Here is a 24013-nt window from a genome sequence, read left to right as displayed (position 1 = left end):
TTTCCGTCGGTAGATTAGTGGGGTTCCGTGTGGTAGAGGAGATCAATCCAATTGGAAAAATAGATATAGTTATAGTGACTCAAGAAAAAATTGTCCGATAGACCTATTCAGATAGCAGCCGATAAGACAGCTAACGATTAGCGGGCCGCAGATGGGCGTTCAGGTAACTTCGTGACGGAGGGGCCAGTTGGATAACTCCCTCCGGCAGATAACGTCGGTAGTCCAGTCATAAAGGCCCGGTGGGGCTCCGAATCAGCAGTAAAACGGGTCCGGATAGGTGATTGTAGCTCAGGAGTGGCTGATGGAACTATTCAGCTGGCTACCTCCGGAATAATTGATGTTTGCTCTGGGATCGACGTAAGCCAATAGTCACACAGATAGCAGCTAGCTAGTTGCGAGATCCAGGTGTAAATGTCCAGAGCTTGCGGTAGAAATCTGGCGATATGGAGAGAAAAATAGGTCCGGTATGTTCTGGTCTGAGTCGCGTTATACAAAACTGGCGATAGCTTTTCGAGCTAAAGGATAGCTGATGACCACAAACCGTGGTTAGCTGAATACTAATGTTAGCCAGTAAACTGGCTAGCTTCTGGCTAGCTTCTGGTTAGCTTCTGGCTAGCTTCTGGTTAGCTTCTGGCTAGCTTCTATTGTGGATTTCAGATTTGAGGTAAATAATACTTTTTTTTTTATGTGGAAAAAGGGGTCTGAATACTTTCCGAGTGCACCGTATTTAAGCTTCAGCACGTTTGTTTTAAGAACACGTATATTTCTATATTAATAAGTTGAAACTGACCGAAAAGTGGGTAAAATAATACAATTATACTTTTTCAATTATTTGTGGTTATTAGATTTGAATTAATTAGATGCAATAATTGTATAATCTTAGTAAGTATGTATCATTGGCACATAGCCAGGTAAAACATTTGACTTGTTACCTTGCATTTGACCCTGCTCTGTTTAGTCTATAATTAATGTTTAGTTACAGTTTTTTTGAATTGCTAACATGCATTGGTCAAAACTGAAGTCACATTGTCAAAACTCTTCACACAGTCAGCGAAACTGTGAATAATTTTTAATTGCTTTCACACAAAATGCATTCAATGACTACATTCTCCGAAATTGATTAGCTCTTTTCTCATTCATACTCCACCACCTGCAAAACTATATATTTCCAGCACGTTTTCAAATGCTGACACACTGTTTCCAAAACTGTTACAAACACATTCAAAACAGAATGATGGCAAATGTTGTGCATTTCTGCAGTAACCAGATTAAAACATATAGAACATCTCAGCAGAATATTTCATCATTCCAAACACAGCTGATTGCAATTTCAGCTGAAAGCCTACCCAAGTTTCCTGTTTTTTTTTTTCATTACCAAACATACAAAAGAGGACAGCTTTGGAATGATTTAGTTTAGAAACATGGATCAAAGCTTGGTTGGTGGGGAAAGAAGAGTGGCAGGGAGAGGGAGAATGCGTGGAGGACAAAGGAGAGGAAGACCAAGAGCTGGGGTCTCTGATGAGATAAGGGCCCCAATTATTGACCATGTTGTAAACCATGGTCTCTCTTTGAGAGAGGCCGGTTTAAGGGTGCAACCAAATCTGCAGCTTTCAACAATTGCATCAATAGTACACATTTTCTGGCAAAACAACAGGTGAGATGTGCATCTTTCAATGATAATTTAACTACATATTACAGTACAATACAGTATGGTCACATTTTTACATGTACTGACATTTTGAAATATATTGATTGGTTTGTGTTTTTCAGTAGGATCCAAAGGTTGCCTCCCACGGGAGGGAGAGGCAGAATTTTATCAGACACGCAGGAAATTGCCATTGTTGACATGGTAATTGGCAACAATGCAATAAAACTGCTGGAAATTCGGGACAAAGTGCTGGTAGACAATATCACTTTTGGAATGTGAATATGGTCAGCACAACAACAATTGCAATTACAATTGTCCTAGAAAAACATAAAATAAGGATGAGGTACACTGTACCCTTTGAGAGAAACGGTGTACGTGTGAAAGAACTCCGGTATCAATATCTCCAGGTAAGATGTCTGTTCAATAACCAAACAGGGTACATACACAGCTATGCACAATGTAAAGTACTGTGAAACTGTGGATTTACTGTATTTTAGAGAGTAATGGAGATGGAAGCCAGGCAAACTGCACAGATATTCATATTTGTTGATAAAGCTGGATTCAACCTGGCAAAAACACGCCGCAGGGGAAGAAATGTGATTGGATAGAGAGCAACTGTAGATGTCCCAGGCCAGAGAGGAGCTAACATCACAATGTGTGCAGCACTGTCCAATGATGGTTTGCTGTTAAACAAACCACTCATTGGCCCCTACAATACAGAGAGGCTCATTTATTGACTGGATGACCTGAATAATCGACTTGTGCCAGCGGAGGAGAGAGGGGCAAGAAACTACCCTACCTTCGTTGTTGTGTGGGATAATGTGGCATTCCAACACTCTGCTGCAATCACAGACTGGTTTGCTGCCCATCCCAGGATGTCAGTACTGTTCCTGCCTCCATACTCCCCCTTCCTAAACCCCATAGAGGAGTTGTTCTCTGTGTGGAGGTGGCAGGTTTATGACCAACATCCACATGACCAGATGTCCTTACTGGATGCCATGAATGAAGGGTGTGGAGACACTTCTCCTGAAGACTGCCAGGGTGTAGAGACACTTCTCCTGAAGACTGCCAGGGTGTGGAGACACTTCTCCTGAAGACTGCCAGGGTGTGGAGACACTTCTCCTGAAGACTGCTAGGGTGTGGAGACACTTCTCCTGAAGACTGCCAGGGTGTGGAGACACTTCTCCTGAAGACTGCTAGGGTGTGGAGACACTTCTCCTGAAGACTGCCAGGGTGTGGAGACACTTCTCCTGAAGACTGCTAGGGTGTGGAGACACTTCTCCTGAAGACTGCCAGGGTGTGGAAACACTTCTCCTGAAGACTGCCAGGGTGTGGAGACACTTCTCCTGAAGACTGCTAGGGTGTGGAGACACTTCTCCTGAAGACTGCCAGGGTGTGGAGACACTTCTCCTGAAGACTGCCAGGGTGTGGAGACACTTCTCCTGAAGACTGCTAGGGTGTGGAGACACTTCTCCTGAAGACTGCCAGGGTGTGGAGACACTTCTCCTGAAGACTGCCAGGGTGTGGAGACACTTCTCCTGAAGACTGCCAGGGTGTGGAGACACTTCTCCTGAAGACTGCTAGGGTGTGGAGACACTTCTCCTGAAGACTGCCAGGGTGTGGAGACACTTCTCCTGAAGACTGCTAGGGTGTGGAGACACTTCTCCTGAAGACTGCCAGGGTGTAGAGACACTTCTCCTGAAGACTGCCAGGGTGTGGAGACACTTCTCCTGAAGACTGCCAGGGTGTGGAGACACTTCTCCTGAAGACTGCCAGGGTGTGGAGACACTTCTCCTGAAGACTGCTAGGGTGTGGAGACACTTTTCCTGAAGACTTCCAGGGTGTGGAGACACTTCTCCTGAAGACTGCCAGGGTGTGGAAACACTTCTCCTGAAGACTGCCAGGGTTGGATTAGACATTCCAGAAGATACTTTCCAAGATGCATCGCCAGAGAAAACATAAGATGTGATGTTGATGAGAACTTGTGGCCAAATGCAGTAGAGAGGGAGAATTAGAACCCTCACAGTACTGTACAGTATGAGTGATTATACTATACATGTTGATGAGAACTAGAACCCTCACAGTACTGTACAGTATGAGTGTTATACTACACATGTTGATGAGAACTAGAACCCTCACAGTACTGTACAGTATGAGTGTTATACTATACATGTTGATGAGAACTAGAACCCTCACAGTACTGTACAGTATGAGTGATTAAACTATACATGTTGATGAGAACTAGAACCCTCACAGTACTGTACAGTATGAGTGATTATACTATACATGTTGATGAGAATTAGAACCCTCACAGTACTGTACAGTATGAGTGTTATACTATACATGTTGATGAGAACTAGAACCCTCACAGTACTGTACAGTATGAGTGTTATACTACACATGTTGATGAGAACTAGAACCCTCACAGTACTGTACAGTATGAGTGATTAAACTATACATGTTGATGAGAACTAGAACCCTCACAGTACTGTACAGTATGAGTGTTATACTACACATGTTGATGAGAACTAGAACCCTCACAGTACTCTACAGTATGAGTGATTATACTATACATTTTGATGAGAACTAGCACCCTCACAGTACTGTACAGTATGAGTGTTATACTACACATGTTGATGAGAACTAGAACCCTCACAGTACTGTACAGTATGAGTGTTATACTACACATGTTGATGAGAACTAGAACCCTCACAGTACTGTACAGTATGAGTGATTAAACTATACATGTTGATGAGAACTAGAACCCTCACAGTACTGTACAGTATGAGTGTTATACTATACATGTTGATGAGAATTATAACCCTCACAGTACTGTACAGTATGAGTGTTATACTGCACATGTTGATGAGAACTAGAACCCTCACAGTACTGTACAGTATGAGTGATTATACTATACATGTTGATGAGAACTAGAACCCTCACAGTACTGTACAGTATGAGTGTTATACTATACATGTTGATGAGAACTAGAACCCTCACAGTACTGTACAGTATGAGTGATTATACTATACATGTTGATGAGAACTAGAACCCTCACAGTACTGTACAGTATGAGTGATTATACTATACATGTTGATGAGAACTAGAACCCTCACAGTACTGTACAGTATGAGTGATTCTATTATACATGTTGATGAGAACTAGAACCCTCACAGTACTGTACAGTATGAGTGATTATATTATACATGTTGATGAGAACTAGAACCCTCACAGTACTGTACAGTATGAGTGATTATATTATACATGTTGATGAGAACTAGAACCCTCACAGTACTGTACAGTATGAGTGATTATATTATACATGTTGATGAGAACTAGAACCCTCACAGTACTGTACAGTATGAGTGATTATACTATACATGTTGATGAGAATTAGAACCCTCACAGTACTGTACAGTATGAGTGTTATACTATACATGTTGATGAGAACTAGAACCCTCACAGTACTGTACAGTATGAGTGATTATACTATACATGTTGATGAGAACTATAACCCTCACAGTACTGTACAGTATGAGTGTTATACTACACATGTTGATGAGAACTAGAACCCTCACAGTACTGTACAGTATGAGTGATTATATTATACATGTTGATGAGAACTAGAACCCTCACAGTACTGTACAGTATGAGTGATTATACTACACATGTTGATGAGAACTAGAACCCTCACAGTACTGTACAGTATGAGTGATTCTATTATACATGTTGATGAGAATTAGAACCCTCACAGTACTGTACAGTATGAGTGTTATACTATACATGTTGATGAGAACTAGAACCCTCACAGTACTGTACAGTATGAGTGATTATATTATACATGTTGATGAGAACTAGAACCCTCACAGTACTGTACAGTATGAGTGATTATATTATACATGTTGATGAGAACTAGAACCCTCACAGTACTGTACAGTATGAGTGATTATACTATACATGTTGATGAGAATTAGAACCCTCACAGTACTGTACAGTATGAGTGTTATACTATACATGTTGATGAGAACTAGAACCCTCACAGTACTGTACAGTATGAGTGATTATATTATACATGTTGATGAGAACTAGAACCCTCACAGTACTGTACAGTATGAGTGATTATATTATACATGTTGATGAGAACTAGAACCCTCACAGTACTGTACAGTATGAGTGATTATATTATACATGTTGATGAGAACTAGAACCCTCACAGTACTGTACAGTATGAGTGATTATACTATACATGTTGATGAGAATTAGAACCCTCACAGTACTGTACAGTATGAGTGATTATACTACACATGTTGATGAGAACTAGAACCCTCACAGTACTGTACAGTATGAGTGATTATACTATACATGTTGATGAGAACTAGAACCCTCACAGTACTGTACAGTATTAGTGATTATACTATACATGTTGATGAGAATTAGAACCCTCACAGTACTGTACAGTATGAGTGATTATACTACACATGTTGATGAGAACTAGAACCCTCACAGTACTGTACAGTATGAGTGATTATATTATACATGTTGATGAGAACTAGAACCCTCACAGTACTGTACAGTATGAGTGATTATATTATACATGTTGATGAGAACTAGAACCCTCACAGTACTGTACAGTATGAGTGATTATATTATACATGTTGATGAGAACTAGAACCCTCACAGTACTGTACAGTATGAGTGATTATATTATACATGTTGATGAGAACTAGAACCCTCACAGTACTGTACAGTATGAGTGTTATACTATACATGTTGATGAGAATTAGAACCCTCACAGTACTGTACAGTATGAGTGTTATACTATACATGTTGATGAGAATTAGAACCCTCACAGTACTGTACAGTATGAGTGATTATATTATACATGTTGATGAGAACTAGAACCCTCACAGTACTGTACAGTATGAGTGTTATACTATACATGTTGATGAGAACTAGAACCCTCACAGTACTGTACAGTATGAGTGTTATACTATACATGTTGATGAGAACTAGAACCCTCACAGTACTGTACAGTATGAGTGATTATATTATACATGTTGATGAGAACTAGAACCCTCACAGTACTGTACAGTATGAGTGATTAAACTATACATGTTGATGAGAACTAGAACCCTCACAGTACTGTACAGTATGAGTGTTATACTATACATGTTGATGAGAACTAGAACCCTCACAGTACTGTACAGTATGAGTGATTATACTATACATGTTGATGAGAATTAGAACCCTCACAGTACTGTACAGTATGAGTGATTATACTACACATGTTGATGAGAACTAGAACCCTCACAGTACTGTACAGTATGAGTGATTATATTATACATGTTGATGAGAACTAGAACCCTCACAGTACTGTACAGTATGAGTGATTATATTATACATGTTGATGAGAACTAGAACCCTCACAGTACTGTACAGTATGAGTGATTATATTATACATGTTGATGAGAACTAGAACCCTCACAGTACTGTACAGTATGAGTGATTATATTATACATGTTGATGAGAACTAGAACCCTCACAGTACTGTACAGTATGAGTGTTATACTATACATGTTGATGAGAATTAGAACCCTCACAGTACTGTACAGTATGAGTGTTATACTATACATGTTGATGAGAATTAGAACCCTCACAGTACTGTACAGTATGAGTGATTATATTATACATGTTGATGAGAACTAGAACCCTCACAGTACTGTACAGTATGAGTGTTATACTATACATGTTGATGAGAACTAGAACCCTCACAGTACTGTACAGTATGAGTGTTATACTATACATGTTGATGAGAACTAGAACCCTCACAGTACTGTACAGTATGAGTGATTATACTATACATGTTGATGAAAACTAGAACCCTCACAGTACTGTACAGTATGAGTGATTATATTATACATGTTGATGAGAACTAGAACCCTCACAGTACTGTACAGTATGAGTGATTATATTATACATGTTGATGAGAACTAGAACCCTCACAGTACTGTACAGTATGAGTGATTATACTATACATGTTGATGAGAACTAGAACCCTCACAGTACTGTACAGTATGAGTGATTATACTATACATGTTGATGAGAACTAGAACCCTCACAGTACTGTACAGTATGAGTGTTATACTATACATGTTGATGAGAACTAGAACCCTCACAGTACTGTACAGTATGAGTGATTATATTATACATGTTGATGAGAACTAGAACCCTCACAGTACTGTACAGTATGAGTGTTATACTATACATGTTGATGAGAACTAGAACCCTCACAGTACTGTACAGTATGAGTGTTATACTATACATGTTGATGAGAACTAGAACCCTCACAGTACTGTACAGTATGAGTGTTATACTATACATGTTGATGAGAACTAGAACCCTCACAGTACTGTACAGTATGAGTGATTATATTATACATGTTGATGAGAACTAGAACCCTCACAGTACTGTACAGTATGAGTGTTATACTATACATGTTGATGAGAACTAGAACCCTCACAGTACTGTACAGTATGAGTGATTATATTATACATGTTGATGAGAACTAGAACCCTCACAGTACTGTACAGTATGAGTGTTATACTATACATGTTGATGAGAACTAGAACCCTCACAGTACTGTACAGTATGAGTGTTATACTATACATGTTGATGAGAACTAGAACCCTCACAGTACTGTACAGTATGAGTGTTATACTATACATGTTGATGAGAACTAGAACCCTCACAGTACTGTACAGTATGAGTGATTATATTATACATGTTGATGAGAACTAGAACCCTCACAGTACTGTACAGTATGAGTGTTATACTATACATGTTGATGAGAACTAGAACCCTCACAGTACTGTACAGTATGAGTGATTATATTATACATGTTGATGAGAACTAGAACCCTCACAGTACTGTACAGTATGAGTGATTATATTATACATGTTGATGAGAACTAGAACCCTCACAGTACTGTACAGTATGAGTGATTATATTATACATGTTGATGAGAACTAGAACCCTCACAGTACTGTACAGTATGAGTGATTATATTATACATGTTGATGAGAACTAGAACCCTCACAGTACTGTACAGTATGAGTGTTATACTATACATGTTGATGAGAACTAGAACCCTCACAGTACTGTACAGTATGAGTGATTATATTATACATGTTGATGAGAACTAGAACCCTCACAGTACTGTACAGTATGAGTGATTATATTATACATGTTGATGAGAACTAGAACCCTCACAGTACTGTACAGTATGAGTGATTATATTATACATGTTGATGAGAACTAGAACCCTCACAGTACTGTACAGTATGAGTGTTATACTATACATGTTGATGAGAACTAGAACCCTCACAGTACTGTACAGTATGAGTGTTTATATTATACATGTTGATGAGAACTAGAACCCCCACAGTACTGTACAGTATGAGTGATTATACTATACATGTTGATGAGAACTAGAACCCTCACAGTACTGTACAGTATGAGTGATTATATTATACATGTTGATGAGAACTAGAACCCTCACAGTACTGTACAGTATGAGTGATTATACTATACATGTTGATGAGAACTAGAACCCTCACAGTACTGTACAGTATGAGTGTTATACTATACATGTTGATGAGAACTAGAACCCTCACAGTACTGTACAGTATGAGTGTTTATATTATACATGTTGATGAGAACTAGAACCCCCACAGTACTGTACAGTATGAGTGATTATACTATACATGTTGATGAGAACTAGAACCCTCACAGTACTGTACAGTATGAGTGTTTATATTATACATGTTGATGAGAACTAGAACCCCCACAGTACTGTACAGTATGAGTGATTATACTATACATGTTGATGAGAACTAGAACCCTCACAGTACTGTACAGTATGAGTGTTTATATTATACATGTTGATGAGAACTAGAACCCCCACAGTACTGTACAGTATGAGTGATTATACTATACATGTTGATGAGAACTAGAACCCTCACAGTACTGTACAGTATGAGTGATTATACTATACATGTTGATGAGAACTAGAACCCTCACAGTACTGTACAGTATGAGTGATTATACTATACATGTTGATGAGAACTAGAACCCTCACAGTACTGTACAGTATGAGTGATTATACTATACATGTTGATGAGAACTAGAACCCTCACAGTACTGTACAGTATGAGTGATTATACTATACATGTTGATGAGAACTAGAACCCTCACAGTACTGTACAGTATGAGTGATTATATTATACATGTTGATGAGAACTAGAACCCTCACAGTACTGTACAGTATGAGTGATTATACTATACATGTTGATGAGAACTAGAACCCTCACAGTACTGTACAGTATGAGTGTTATACTATACATGTTGATGAGAACTAGAACCCTCACAGTACTGTACAGTATGAGTGATTATACTATACATGTTGATGAGAACTAGAACCCTCACAGTACTGTACAGTATGAGTGATTATATTATACATGTTGATGAGAACTAGAACCCTCACAGTACTGTACAGTATGAGTGATTATACTATACATGTTGATGAGAACTAGAACCCTCACAGTACTGTACAGTATGAGTGATTATATTATACATGTTGATGAGAACTAGAACCCTCACAGTACTGTACAGTATGAGTGATTATACTATACATGTTGATGAGAATTAGAACCCTCACAGTACTGTACAGTATGAGTGTTATACTATACATGTTGATGAGAACTAGAACCCTCACAGTACTGTACAGTATGAGTGTTTATATTATACATGTTGATGAGAACTAGAACCCCCACAGTACTGTACAGTATGAGTGATTATACTATACATGTTGATGAGAACTAGAACCCTCACAGTACTGTACAGTATGAGTGATTATATTATACATGTTGATGAGAACTAGAACCCTCACAGTACTGTACAGTATGAGTGATTATACTATACATGTTGATGAGAACTAGAACCCTCACAGTACTGTACAGTATGAGTGTTATACTATACATGTTGATGAGAACTAGAACCCTCACAGTACTGTACAGTATGAGTGTTTATATTATACATGTTGATGAGAACTAGAACCCCCACAGTACTGTACAGTATGAGTGATTATACTATACATGTTGATGAGAACTAGAACCCTCACAGTACTGTACAGTATGAGTGTTTATATTATACATGTTGATGAGAACTAGAACCCCCACAGTACTGTACAGTATGAGTGATTATACTATACATGTTGATGAGAACTAGAACCCTCACAGTACTGTACAGTATGAGTGTTTATATTATACATGTTGATGAGAACTAGAACCCCCACAGTACTGTACAGTATGAGTGATTATACTATACATGTTGATGAGAACTAGAACCCTCACAGTACTGTACAGTATGAGTGATTATACTATACATGTTGATGAGAACTAGAACCCTCACAGTACTGTACAGTATGAGTGATTATACTATACATGTTGATGAGAACTAGAACCCTCACAGTACTGTACAGTATGAGTGATTATACTATACATGTTGATGAGAACTAGAACCCTCACAGTACTGTACAGTATGAGTGATTATACTATACATGTTGATGAGAACTAGAACCCTCACAGTACTGTACAGTATGAGTGATTATATTATACATGTTGATGAGAACTAGAACCCTCACAGTACTGTACAGTATGAGTGATTATACTATACATGTTGATGAGAACTAGAACCCTCACAGTACTGTACAGTATGAGTGTTATACTATACATGTTGATGAGAACTAGAACCCTCACAGTACTGTACAGTATGAGTGATTATACTATACATGTTGATGAGAACTAGAACCCTCACAGTACTGTACAGTATGAGTGATTATATTATACATGTTGATGAGAACTAGAACCCTCACAGTACTGTACAGTATGAGTGATTATACTATACATGTTGATGAGAACTAGAACCCTCACAGTACTGTACAGTATGAGTGATTATATTATACATGTTGATGAGAACTAGAACCCTCACAGTACTGTACAGTATGAGTGATTATACTATACATGTTGATGAGAACTAGAACCCTCACAGTACTGTACAGTATGAGTGATTATACTATACATGTTGATGAGAACTAGAACCCTCACAGTACTGTACAGTATGAGTGATTATACTATACATGTTGATGAGAACTAGAACCCTCACAGTACTGTACAGTATGAGTGATTATACTATACATGTTGATGAGAACTAGAACCCTCACAGTACTGTACAGTATGAGTGATTATATTATACATGTTGATGAGAACTAGAACCCTCACAGTACTGTACAGTATGAGTGATTATACTATACATGTTGATGAGAACTAGAACCCTCACAGTACTGTACAGTATGAGTGATTATACTATACATGTTGATGAGAACTAGAACCCTCACAGTACTGTACAGTATGAGTGTTATACTATACATGTTGATGAGAACTAGAACCCTCACAGTACTGTACAGTATGAGTGATTATATTATACATGTTGATGAGAACTAGAACCCTCACAGTACTGTACAGTATGAGTGATTATACTATACATGTTGATGAGAACTAGAACCCTCACAGTACTGTACAGTATGAGTGATTATACTATACATGTTGATGAGAACTAGAACCCTCACAGTACTGTACAGTATGAGTGATTATACTATACATGTTGATGAGAACTAGAACCCTCACAGTACTGTACAGTATGAGTGATTATACTATACATGTTGATGAGAACTAGAACCCTCACAGTACTGTACAGTATGAGTGATTATACTATACATGTTGATGAGAACTAGAACCCTCACAGTACTGTACAGTATGAGTGATTATACTATACATGTTGATGAGAACTAGAACCCTCACAGTACTGTACAGTATGAGTGATTATACTATACATGTTGATGAGAACTAGAACCCTCACAGTACTGTACAGTATGAGTGTTATACTATACATGTTGATGAGAACTAGAACCCTCACAGTACTGTACAGTATGAGTGATTATATTATACATGTTGATGAGAACTAGAACCCTCACAGTACTGTACAGTATGAGTGATTATATTATACATGTTGATGATGTTTTTTAAATATTTTTATTGCAGCCCTGGAATTTCAGGAATGAGTTTTTTGTTTCAACTTTTTATTTTTCACAGGTAAATTACTATATGCAAAGATATAGAAAAGATAAAGGCTATTGAAGCAAATTGATGCATTTCTGATTCATTGTTGTTACATGTACTTCAGTACAGTCAATAAAGTGAAAAGGTGTTATTCTTATTCTATAATGATGTGAAAATCATTCAAACTTCAAAGAGAAAAAGTTAATAATTTAAGTAATGCTCCATGTTAGTGTTTTTTAGGTCAGTGTGCTATGAGTGACGATGTACGCTTTCTGAGTGAGAATTGTTGCCAGTGTTCTGGTCCAACAAGCTTATTTTGAGACATGTATAAAGTGTTTTGGTGGTTTGGGTGAGTTTTGGAGGTGAGATGAACTGTTTGGCCAAGATGCATGTTGGTAATGCAGACTGTGTGAAGAGTTTGGAAAAAGTGGCTTCGGAATTGAGCGACGCTTGTTAGCAATTGAAAAAAAAACTGTAAGAGCTGTCAATAAGAGCATAGCCATTGATTGATCAATTATTAGAATATCTGCTAAATGTACACCTAATTACATATTGAAATAATTGCTTAATTAACTCAGGAACCACAACTGTGGAAGCACCTGCTTTCCTTGAATCCCTTTGTATCCCTCATTTACTTAGCTGTTTCCGTTGTTTTGTACATGTACGTTGGTGTGTGATGCCACTGCAGTTAAGTATTCCTATATCAAACATCGGTTAACTGATTGGTTGGTTAATTGGGTGCGATAAAGACAAGTACACAATCCTCGCTGGAAATAAACATTTACACACAAAACATCAGGAACAAAATAAATTAAATGTGTAGCGGCCATCTTTGTGAATTCTAAAAGTATGAGACAATATTTGATTAAAATAATGGTACATTATTTATTCATATAAACAATGAACCTTTTGGGGAAACTACTGTATGGCTAATCTTTAAGATTTAAAACTCAATTGATTTCTAAAAAAAAACGTGCGTGTAAATGTAGACAAGGTGAACAGCAGAATACTTAGCATCTCTCTGCAGTCCCACTGTATATGCTATTGGTATTATGTAGGCCAGGATGCTTGGTGGTCATTGATCAACTAATGGTTAGTAATGTGGAACAATACTATAGCTATTTGGTGTTGTTTTTTTTTGACTGACTTGTTTGGACTGAATTGATATTAAATGTATTTCTTCTTTCAATTTGAAATCCATAAAATATATATCTTATTATTCACTTGTAGACCTCTAGCAAGTGTGTCCACTAGACCGGATATTAACTAAAAACGTTTTCAATTGTTAAACTAAATAATATCAAATGATCCATCACTACTTGAAACTCTGATATGTTTATTTGGACATTGTTATTATTACTTTATTATTATTTTTGGAACTTTATTAAGTAACATGTAGTGTGTTTCAAAGATCTCATAAAGTTTAGCCAATCATATCTTAGCAAGAAAATAACCTTAAGTGTGATCAAGCATATGTTTGTACTTAGTTAGTCCATCTACTTTGATTGTCCAATTAGAAAATATCGGTACCGCCTTCCCCTCTGCCATAAGGCTTATCCTGTGAACCATAATCAATACCATAATCAATATGGCTGAATGTCTGAAGATTAACATACGATAAGGTGGTTTGGCACATGGCGCCTCCCATTGAAATTCAACCTGTTGATCAAACTATACCAGAGTATCAGAGAATAAAACGTTTGGTTTCTTTCTTATATTCTGAATCAAAGAGGAAAGTAATATGCAATCAACACCAGAAGAATATAACTTCAGTATTCCATTTATTTCAACATTTGATAATTGTAATTGAACCATTGCACTTAGCTCCTCTAATATTATCATTGTAACACACTTGTGAAAGAGTTATAATCAGTCATTATTACCGAAGGCAGGTAGCAGGGGTTTCTAATGAGTTATAGAAGTTTCTGATGTTTCACTGACCTACTAGTAAGGGTTATAATCAGTCATTATTACCGAAGGCAGGTAGCAGGGGTTTCTAATGAGTTATAGAAGTTAAAGATGTTTCACTGACCTACTAGTAAGCAAGTTGTTTTTAGCTGGGTTGTGTTGTCCATCATGGATTACAGTGTGGTGGTCTTCATTTTATGACAATGTTGGTATAACTTAACCCTTGTAAATGAGCTATTATATTCTATCCTAGTCTGAAGTCTAAGTTCTACTTTATTACCAGTGAAAATGTTGGGATTACGTGGGATTCATGTTGATTGATGTGAATTGAAGACAGGTGCTCTGAGTTTGTGTGCGACATAAATCACTGAAATAGGCCTAAGCAGGCTAAACCCGATTATTCTGAGATTTGAACTCTAATGTTCACGATATTGTTCCTCATCCAGATCTAAGTGTTAAATTGAATTGACTCACCGGGTGTTGACGAACCAAACCAAACTAAACTTCTCAGAGACTGTCCGCTACTACTTATTCATACTCTTATGCCAGAAAAGTATTTTGGATTACTTTTCTTTTGTTATTTTGTACTGTCTTTGTTTGTTCTTCTGTCAGCGGCACGGCACCATATGTCAATGACTAGGTGATGGTGGTTGGTGAGGCACATCAATCAAGGCTTTAATCTGCGAGAACATCACCATCTTGTTGCTGTCTGTCTGTTACACTCCTGGGATTTACAGAGTCAGATTAGAAATCTCACGTCGTCATAAATCTCCTGCCACAGTCGGCTGGTAGGGCGCTGTGCGGTGGGGTGGAGCCGGGCGAGTACGTGCTAGGGGTTGTACTGTAGGGGTGGGCCCAAGGACTCGGTATATAAGACTCATTCTACCAACATAGCCCCTACCTGCTCCGTACACCAGTTTGTTATCATATCCGTATCAATCGTTTAATTATTTATCTGGAGTAATTTAACATAACGCTGAATTAATTAGGCTTAGCTCTGAGTTGATACGTAACATTGTCTCCAGGCTTCTTTTCTTTTCTTTTTTTGGCCTTCATCAGCCTTTTGTATGAGCCTACCTGCCTTCGGTGCAGTCGTTGGCCATCATGAACTACTGCATGCCTGACATGTATGAGATGCCTCATGGCGTAGGCGGTGGCTACCCGATGCAGGGCGGTGGGGAGTACTGCATGTATGGAGGTGATGGTCCCGGGGGTTACGGGCACTGTGAGCCCCAGCCCATGCACCAGATCCACCCTCCCTGCATGGAGCAGGCTTGGCCCCCCAGCCAGCCCTACGCCTGCTCCTACCCAGGACCCAACCCTGTGTTCAAAAGTGAATACTGCACCATGGAAGTGCCTCTCAGCCACTACAACCACCAGCCCGACTACTATTCTGAGGGGAAGCCTGACTTCTCCCACATGCAGTGGATGCAAGAGGTCAACAAGAAAGGTAGGGAGTTGGGACTAGGGAGCAGTACTTCTGGCTCTAGAACCGGGAAGTACTAGGGATTATTGTGATGGCATGACAAACTGAAAGGTAGGGACTAACCCGGTGGCGTGATGGGGTGCCATCTTGACAGCTTGTGTTGGAATGCATGTGTAGAGACGTGCGACAGGTGCACAAATATGTCCTGTTGATGAAGGACAAAATCTGACCTGATATTGTTGGTATTTGATGTATGCTAGTCTAGTTTGGCTTGAACAGTGATTTATCTCCTTGCAAACCGTTTCAGTGTTGAACCTTGCTCGTATGTGTTTATATAATATCGTAGTGACTTTTGATACACTATAATCATAGTGATTCTGATACTATATGTTTATTAACACCTAAACACTGAGTACTGTGAGTTTATCGGTTGATAAGTCAACCCATAAGGGACCGTTTGTAGTTATGTACATTGAACTATGTATTCACTTTCAAACTAAGACCTCTTGAAGTTTAAAGGCAAATTCAGACCGCCAACATATTACAAGTACATGGACTTTGAAAAGACTTGTTGGCAAACTTCTGAATTGTCAATATGTCTCTGCATTTGATTGTCCTGAACAGTGTTCTTAGTGTCTATCATAATGGTTTGCTATTAAATTCACGGGTGGGTATTAATTGTGTTGACAACCTGAGCTCCTTTGATCAGGCTTTAGTTTGGACTAGAGTAAATCCAAGTTGACCTAAGGTGGCAAACCGTGTCAGAACTGACCCGGAGCCAGATAACCTGTTGCATTTTGTGCTTTGTGTGTGTGTGTGTGCGTGTGTGTGTGTGTGTGTGTGTGTGTGTGTGTGTGTGTGTGTGTGTATTGATTGCTGGTACAGGGAGCAAGACTACAGACAGGGTAACAGAAGGCTGGAGCTTGCTGGTTGATGGCTTGGCCCTGACTCCCCTCGACTCGTATTGATCATTTATTGACCTCTGCCCCCACCCTGCTCCTCTCCTCCTACCCCCCTCCCCTCCCGCAGTCTGACGGCCCCCCTGCATGCCACCCTGCTCGTGTGTCCGGGCTGGATCACCTCTCTCAGTGGGCTAAGCCCCCAGCCTTGCCCTCACTGACCCTACCTTTTAAACTCTTGTTACCTCTGCTTCTTAACTTCTTAGTGCTACACACTTTAGGCCCTTTTGGAGAACTTTGTGTTGAAATGAATGATGTTAAACACATCTGGTGGAAATCACCTCTTTGTTTCTAAGTTGCTGTGTCTACAAAGATCATGTTCAGTGGTCTGCTTGTGGTCAGACAGTAGTAAATGAGTACTTTATTGTCACACAGGGAAATCTGTCTGGTAACGATACAGGCGTTCCTAGCATACATAATTGGTTGTTTCTGAATGCTGTTTGTATCCAACATAAGTATAGATGTGTCCCTGTTAACGGATCGTCAAAGGCCTATATGGGGCGGCAGGTAGCCTAGTGGTTAGAGCATTGGGCCAGTGACCGAAAGGTTGCTGGATCGAATCCCTGGGGCTGACAAGGTAAAAATCTGTCGTTCTACACCTGAGCGAGGCAGTTAACCCACTGTTCCCTGCGCCCCGAAGACGTGAATATCGATTTTGGCACTCCTCTGATTCAGAGGGGTTGGGTTAAATGTGGAAGACACATTTCAGTTGAAGGCGTTCAGTTGTACAACTTTCCCTAAATGATGTGTTTGCGTTTGATTTCTTTCTGTCTTGTTAGGGTACATCCCCAGTTACCTGGACAAGGACGAGTTATGTGTAGTATGTGGGGATAAAGCTACAGGATATCACTATCGCTGTATCACCTGTGAAGGATGCAAGGTAATACCAACACTGGACATATGTATTAGTAACAGATGTAATAATACCAACACTTAACTCTCTGACATGGTTTCAGCAGTATCCATCAAAAAGGAAAAATTCAATGAAATATCATTTTTTAGATCATTGTGTTCCGGAAATTCCCTTTCAAACATTTAGTTTATCTTTTTTTCCCAAAGGGTTTCTTCCGGCGGACAATCCAGAAGAACCTGAACCCGACGTACGCTTGTAAGTACGAGGCAAAGTGCGTCATCGATAAGGTGACCAGGAACCAGTGCCAGGAATGCCGCTTCAAGAAGTGCATCGCTGTCGGCATGGCAACAGACTGTAAGTAGTATTCTGCTTAGTTTATTTCCCCAGAATACCTTTAGAGAGAATGTTCCTTCTTCTAGAGTGAGATGTATAATACAATTATAATAATGTAGCGTTCATATTTAATTGAGAGGACATTCACTACCACCACTATGGAAGCTGGGGAAAAAACTGATTTAACAAATGAACTAACTAGCACTAGTTCTGATTGCTCTAAAAATGTGTCTCAATAAATATGCTCCAATCTACCTGAGAGATCTGTTAACTGAACTTGATAATCACGCTTGGCCTGCCAGGTGGCTCATCACGGAGAGCTGCTTAACCTACCTATTTCAGAGTACAGAGATAGGGAGAACTAATGTCATGACTCCTCATAACAGGAATAGACTGCCTCATTCATTACTCTTTACAAATACTCTTCTTCATTCTTGTTTTATTGTGCAATTTCTATCATGCTTTCTCTGTTTTTACTTCTGTTATCGGATTTGTATTATTATTTATCTATTGACAGATCATGTTTTTAATGATGGATGTTATCAGTGTAAATATCAGAGGCAGAGTGCATATGTTTTGAATTGTTTATTGTTTGTATTGTAAATTGTATGGAGCCATACTTCAAAACAATAGAACAGTTCATTTCTTAAAATAGCAGTGGCAGTTCTTAAAATACTTAGACTTAGACTTACTCTCTTGCTTCTTTGTGCGCTTGATCCCCTCCCTCTCAATCCCCTCGCCGTTCGTGACTCCTTGCTTCCTTCTTTGACCCTCTCTCGCCCTACCACTTCACCCTTCCCCCCAATCCCTAACACCTCCTCCACCCCCTCCCACCTCTACACCTCCACCACTCCCTCCCATCCTCTACACCCCCACCACTCCCTCCCATCCTCTACACCTCCACCACTCCCTCCCACCCTCTACACCTCCACCACTCCCTCCCATCATCTACACCTCCACCACTCCCTCCCATCCTCTACACCGCCACCACTCCCTCCCATCCTCTACACCTCCACCACTCCCTCCCATCCTCTACACCTCCACCACTCCCTCCCACCCTCTACACCTCCACCACTCCCTCCCACCCTCTACACCTCCACCACTCCCTCCCATCCTCTACACCTCCACCACTCCCTCCCAGTGGTGCTGGACGACAGCAAGCGGCTCGCCAAGCGGAAGTTGATCGAGGAGAACCGTGAGCGGCGGCGGAAGGATGAGCTCCAGAAGACGGTGTGGGACCGGCCTGAGCCGTCCCAGGAGGAGTGGGACCTGATCCGCATGGTCACCGAGGCCCACATGTCAACTAACGCCCAGGGCAACCACTGGAAACAGAAACGCAAGTTCTTGGTGAGACGTCTCCTCCGTGGCTGACAGCGTCTAACCAACCATGTCTGTTCTGTGAAACATTCCCAGTTCCCACAATTCCTCTCTTGTCCCTTTCCCTACCTCCCATCCCATCCCCAACCCACCACAGTTCCCAACGTTAATATGTCCATGTTTTTTGTATCTCCTTGTAGAATGGGGAGAATTAGCTGGACGCTGGAGAAAGTGTCTTCCTCAACGCAGCAGACATTAACTTAAAACGGAACAATCCATTCCTCTTGTTTTCTTCTTTCTCTCCCCTTTAAAGCAGTGTTCTTTAATAATCTAAACAAATACTAAAAATGAATAACTGTTTCTTTCCATCTCTCTCACTTCCTCTCTCTGCCTCTCTCTCGCTGTGTGTTGAGCAGTACTACCTTTATAATTTCACTCCTCACATTTTAACCAAATTATTTTATTTTCCATAAAGTCTAATCGTCCTCTGCAGATTGAAGTCTGTCTCAGTTTCTTTGACTCTATCCTGGAGTTTCCATGTAGAGATTACACAAGGCCTGGACTATAGACTGTTGTGTAGGCCACATATACAGTATAGAAGTATAGATTTGTAATTTATTTTATGTATTTATTTTGGATTAGTAATAGTTCAAGATTTAGCTAAACAACACATTTTCATCTGTAGTCCCTGTGCAGACTGTATTAATATGTGGTATTATATTAGTATTATAGTATTACATTATACTATATTATCGTAATGTACAGTACCAGTCAAAAGTTTGGACACACCTACTCATTCAAGGATTTTTCTTTATTTTTACTATTTTCTATGAAACTATGAAATACACATATGGAATCATGTAGTAACAAAAAAGGGTTAAACAAATCTAAATATATTTTGGATTTTAGAATCTTCAAAGTAGCCACCCTTTGCCTTGATGACAACTTTGCACACTCTTGGCATTCTCTCAACCAACTTCACCTGGAATGCTTTTCCAACAGTCCTGAAGGAGTTCCCACATATGCTGAGCACTTGTTGGCTGTTTTTCCTTCACTCTGTCGTCCAACTCATCCCAAACCATCTCAATTGGGTTGAGGTCGGGTGATTGTGGAGAATGAATAACTTGATCCCCTCCAGGTCATCTGATGCAGCACTCCAACACTCTACCTGGCCAAATAGCCCTTACACAGCCTGGAGGTGTGTTTTGGGTCATTGACCTGTTGAAAAACAAATGATAGTCTCACTAAGCGCAAACAGATGGGATGATGCATCACTGCAGAATGATGTGGTAGCCATGCTGGTTAAGTGTGCCTTTAATTCTAAATAAATCACAGACAGTGTCACCAGTAAAGCACCATCACACCTCCTCCTCCATGCATCACGGTGGGAACCACACATGCGGAGATAATCCGTTCACCTACTCTGTGTCTCACAAAGACACGGCGGTTAGAATCCAAAATCTCAAATTTTAACTCATCAGACCAAAGGACAGATTTCCACCGGTCTAATGTCCATTGTTCGTGTTTCTTGGCCCAAGCAAGTCTCTTCTTCTTATTCATGTCCTTTAGTAGTGGTTTCTTTGCAGCAATTCAACCATGAAGGCCTGATTCACGCAGTCTCCTCTGAACAGTTGATGTTGAGCTGTGTCTGTTACTTGAACTCTGTGAAGAATTTATTTGGGCTGCAGTCTGAGGTGCAGTTATTCTAATGAACTTATCCTTTGCAGCAGAAGTAACTCTGGGTCTTCCTTTCCTGTGGCGTTCCTCATGAGAGCCAGTTTCATCATAGCGCTTGATGGTTTTTACGACTGCACTTGAAGAAACTTTCAAAGTTCTTGAAATTTTCCAGATTGACTGACTTTCATGTCTTAAAGTAATGATGGACTTACGTTACTCTTTGCTTATTTGAGCTGTTCTTGCCATAATATGGACTTGGTCTTTTACCAAATAGGGCTATCTTCTATATACCACCCCTACCTTGTCACAACACAACTGATTGGCTCAAACACATTAAGAAGGAAAGCAATTCCACAAATTAACTTTTAACAAGGCACACCTGTTAATTGAAATGCATTCCAGGTAACTACCTCATGAAGCTGGTTGAGAGAATGCCAAGAGTGTGCAAAGCTGAAATCAAGGCAAGGGATGGCTACTTTGAAGAATCTCAAATATAAAATAGATTTTGATTTGTTTAACACTTTTTTGGTTGCTACATGAATACATATGTGTTATTTCATAGTTTTGATGTCTTCGCTACTATTCTTCAATGTAGAAAATAGTAAAAATAAAGAAAAACCCTTGAATGAGTAGGTATTTCCAAACTTTTGAAGGGTACTGTATATCAGCTTTGATTAACTAATTTGTGAGTCTTGACATACAACAGTATAATTTGTACCCATAAATGCTTCAGCCTGAGCCTAAATCTTGTCATGGAAACTCCACTTTGCATTTTGTGTACTACTCACCTGTTGTCTCTCTCTGCACTTACTTTTCTGTCATCTACCTGTCCTCAGTTTAAACGTGTTATTTTTTTTTAGTTGGCTTGACACGGGTTCCTCATTGAAACGTTCTTCACAATCTCTGTTGATTGTCCAACAGGTCGAGGAAGCAATGCTACTTAATGAAATAACATGTAATTTATTCTATACTTCTGACCAGAGTGCAGTGGGGGTGAAGGAAACCAAGGTAAGAATTAGTAGACAAAATATAATACTGAGTTTAAATACTATCAAAACACTTCTCAAATCGCACCTGCTATAGCTAGCTATTATATTATAGGCGAGTGTTAAAATACAGTGGTTCATTCAAATTGGGGTTAGAAAAAAATATTTCACTTGTATCCTGTTTTTAGACATATCTACTATTCACACACTGTTTGTATTGCATATTTTAAGTAGTTTTGTGAATTCCTTACTAGGAACAAAATTATTCACTACCAAAACAGTGAAAAAGTTGCAATTAAGTAATTAATAAGGGAGAACCATGCACCACATCATTTTTATTAGCCTTCTGTTACATATTAATTTGAGAAATGTAATACAAAATGTGCAAAATAGTAAAAACAAGATTTTTAAACTGATTTTCAAAACCTTTAAATGTAATCTGGAGACATATTTCACCATCAATGTCCGGCTCTGACGCATGGACAAGTTTCCCTGTATTCACAGACCAAGCTTCTCGCACATGTGGCTGCGTTTACACAGGCAGCCCAATTCTGCAATTTATTTCACTAATTGGTCTTTTGACCAATCAGATCAATTAACATTTGAGCTGCCTGTGTCGTACACACTTTGGCTGATTTGGACATGTAACTGTGTAACCTTTGTGGCAGGAGGGATTAGGCTGAGGACCTTGTCCACTGTATACCATATTGTAGCAACCTTAACTCAACACTTTAACCTCTTGGCGTAACGGTTAAGGTATTGGCTTGACAGTTGTTGGACCTCGGTTCGAGTCCCAGTTGGGCCTACCCCCCGAATTCGCTACAATAGTATGTCCTTGATTTAAAGCGAGAAGAATTGGTTTCGTCCAATTAATTTGACTTCCAGGAAGAGCAATTATCTATGTCTTTAATGTAGATTATTTTATCAGATGTTTTTTTCAATAGATGTAAATAAATACAGTGGATTACCAATAAAGAGTCAGTTACCAAAACAATTATGTCAATACCAAAATGAACCAAATTGTTTCGGTTGTGGACGTTTCAGTTTTTAGTTATTATAGCTACTGTATATTTTGGACATATATTTTTGTCCCAAATACATACAATTTTGTTGAATATTATATGTTTGGTATTGACACATCGTGTGGCTATGATGGAGAGGGATGCAATCCCATTTCCTGATTATAGTTTAAGTCTTTAAGGCTTAAGTCACATTCATTCTACAGTCTTTTAATGTGTGTTTCGGTAGTGACATACAAAGTGGGGAAATAATTTTTTAGAGAAAGATTTTTTACAATAAAGTAGCAGTATCTTTCAATTGAATAATAAAACAAATCAATATGTTCTATTGAAATAATAGTGTGAAAAAAGATTTAAAAAATATTGAAGCACTTTGTTTTCAAACATACATTTGAGGAGCCAGGGTGGGGACAGCCACCCCCCACTAGAAATTAGTATATCAACAAAGATGTTGTACTATATTAATTTAACAATATGTGTGTTATTGCCTTGGCATGAATTAGAATAGATCATGATGTTAATAAATGTCCTAAGTTTGGAGACATCTGTTTTTTTAAATAGTTTTTTTGACTGGGGACAGCAATTTTAACCACTTCTGTTGAATGACCCATATACACTACATTGCTAGAAGTATGTGGACACCCTTCAAATTAGTGGATTTGGCTATTTCAGCTAGACCCGTTGCTGAAAGGGGTATAAAATAGAGCACACAG

At 39.1% G+C, this 24013-nt stretch overlaps 1 protein-coding gene across 8 annotated transcripts in view; it reads left to right on the top strand.

The window, feature by feature from the left end:
- Positions 1-24013, top strand: part of LOC139373595 (thyroid hormone receptor beta) — a 154598-nt gene that overhangs the window by 118450 nt on the left and 12135 nt on the right. For 3 of the 8 annotated variants that reach the window (XM_071114277.1, XM_071114279.1, XM_071114278.1), the window contains exons 6-9: positions 17895-17995; positions 18175-18322; positions 19443-19648; positions 22217-22303. In XM_071114277.1, the coding sequence (XP_070970378.1) occupies positions 17895-17995; positions 18175-18322; positions 19443-19648; positions 22217-22303 (542 nt within the window). Of the gene's footprint in view, positions 1-15747; positions 16181-17894; positions 17996-18174; positions 18323-19442; positions 19649-22216; positions 22304-24013 lie in introns of those variants that run through there. The other 5 variants (XM_071114274.1, XM_071114275.1, XM_071114281.1 and 2 more) reach the window with 5 other exon arrangements.

Source organism: Oncorhynchus clarkii, chromosome 18 (genome assembly GCF_045791955.1).
Source record: "Oncorhynchus clarkii lewisi isolate Uvic-CL-2024 chromosome 18, UVic_Ocla_1.0, whole genome shotgun sequence".
Classification (NCBI taxonomy): domain Eukaryota; kingdom Metazoa; phylum Chordata; class Actinopteri; order Salmoniformes; family Salmonidae; genus Oncorhynchus; species Oncorhynchus clarkii.
This window is presented reverse-complemented; position numbering and strand designations above follow the sequence as displayed.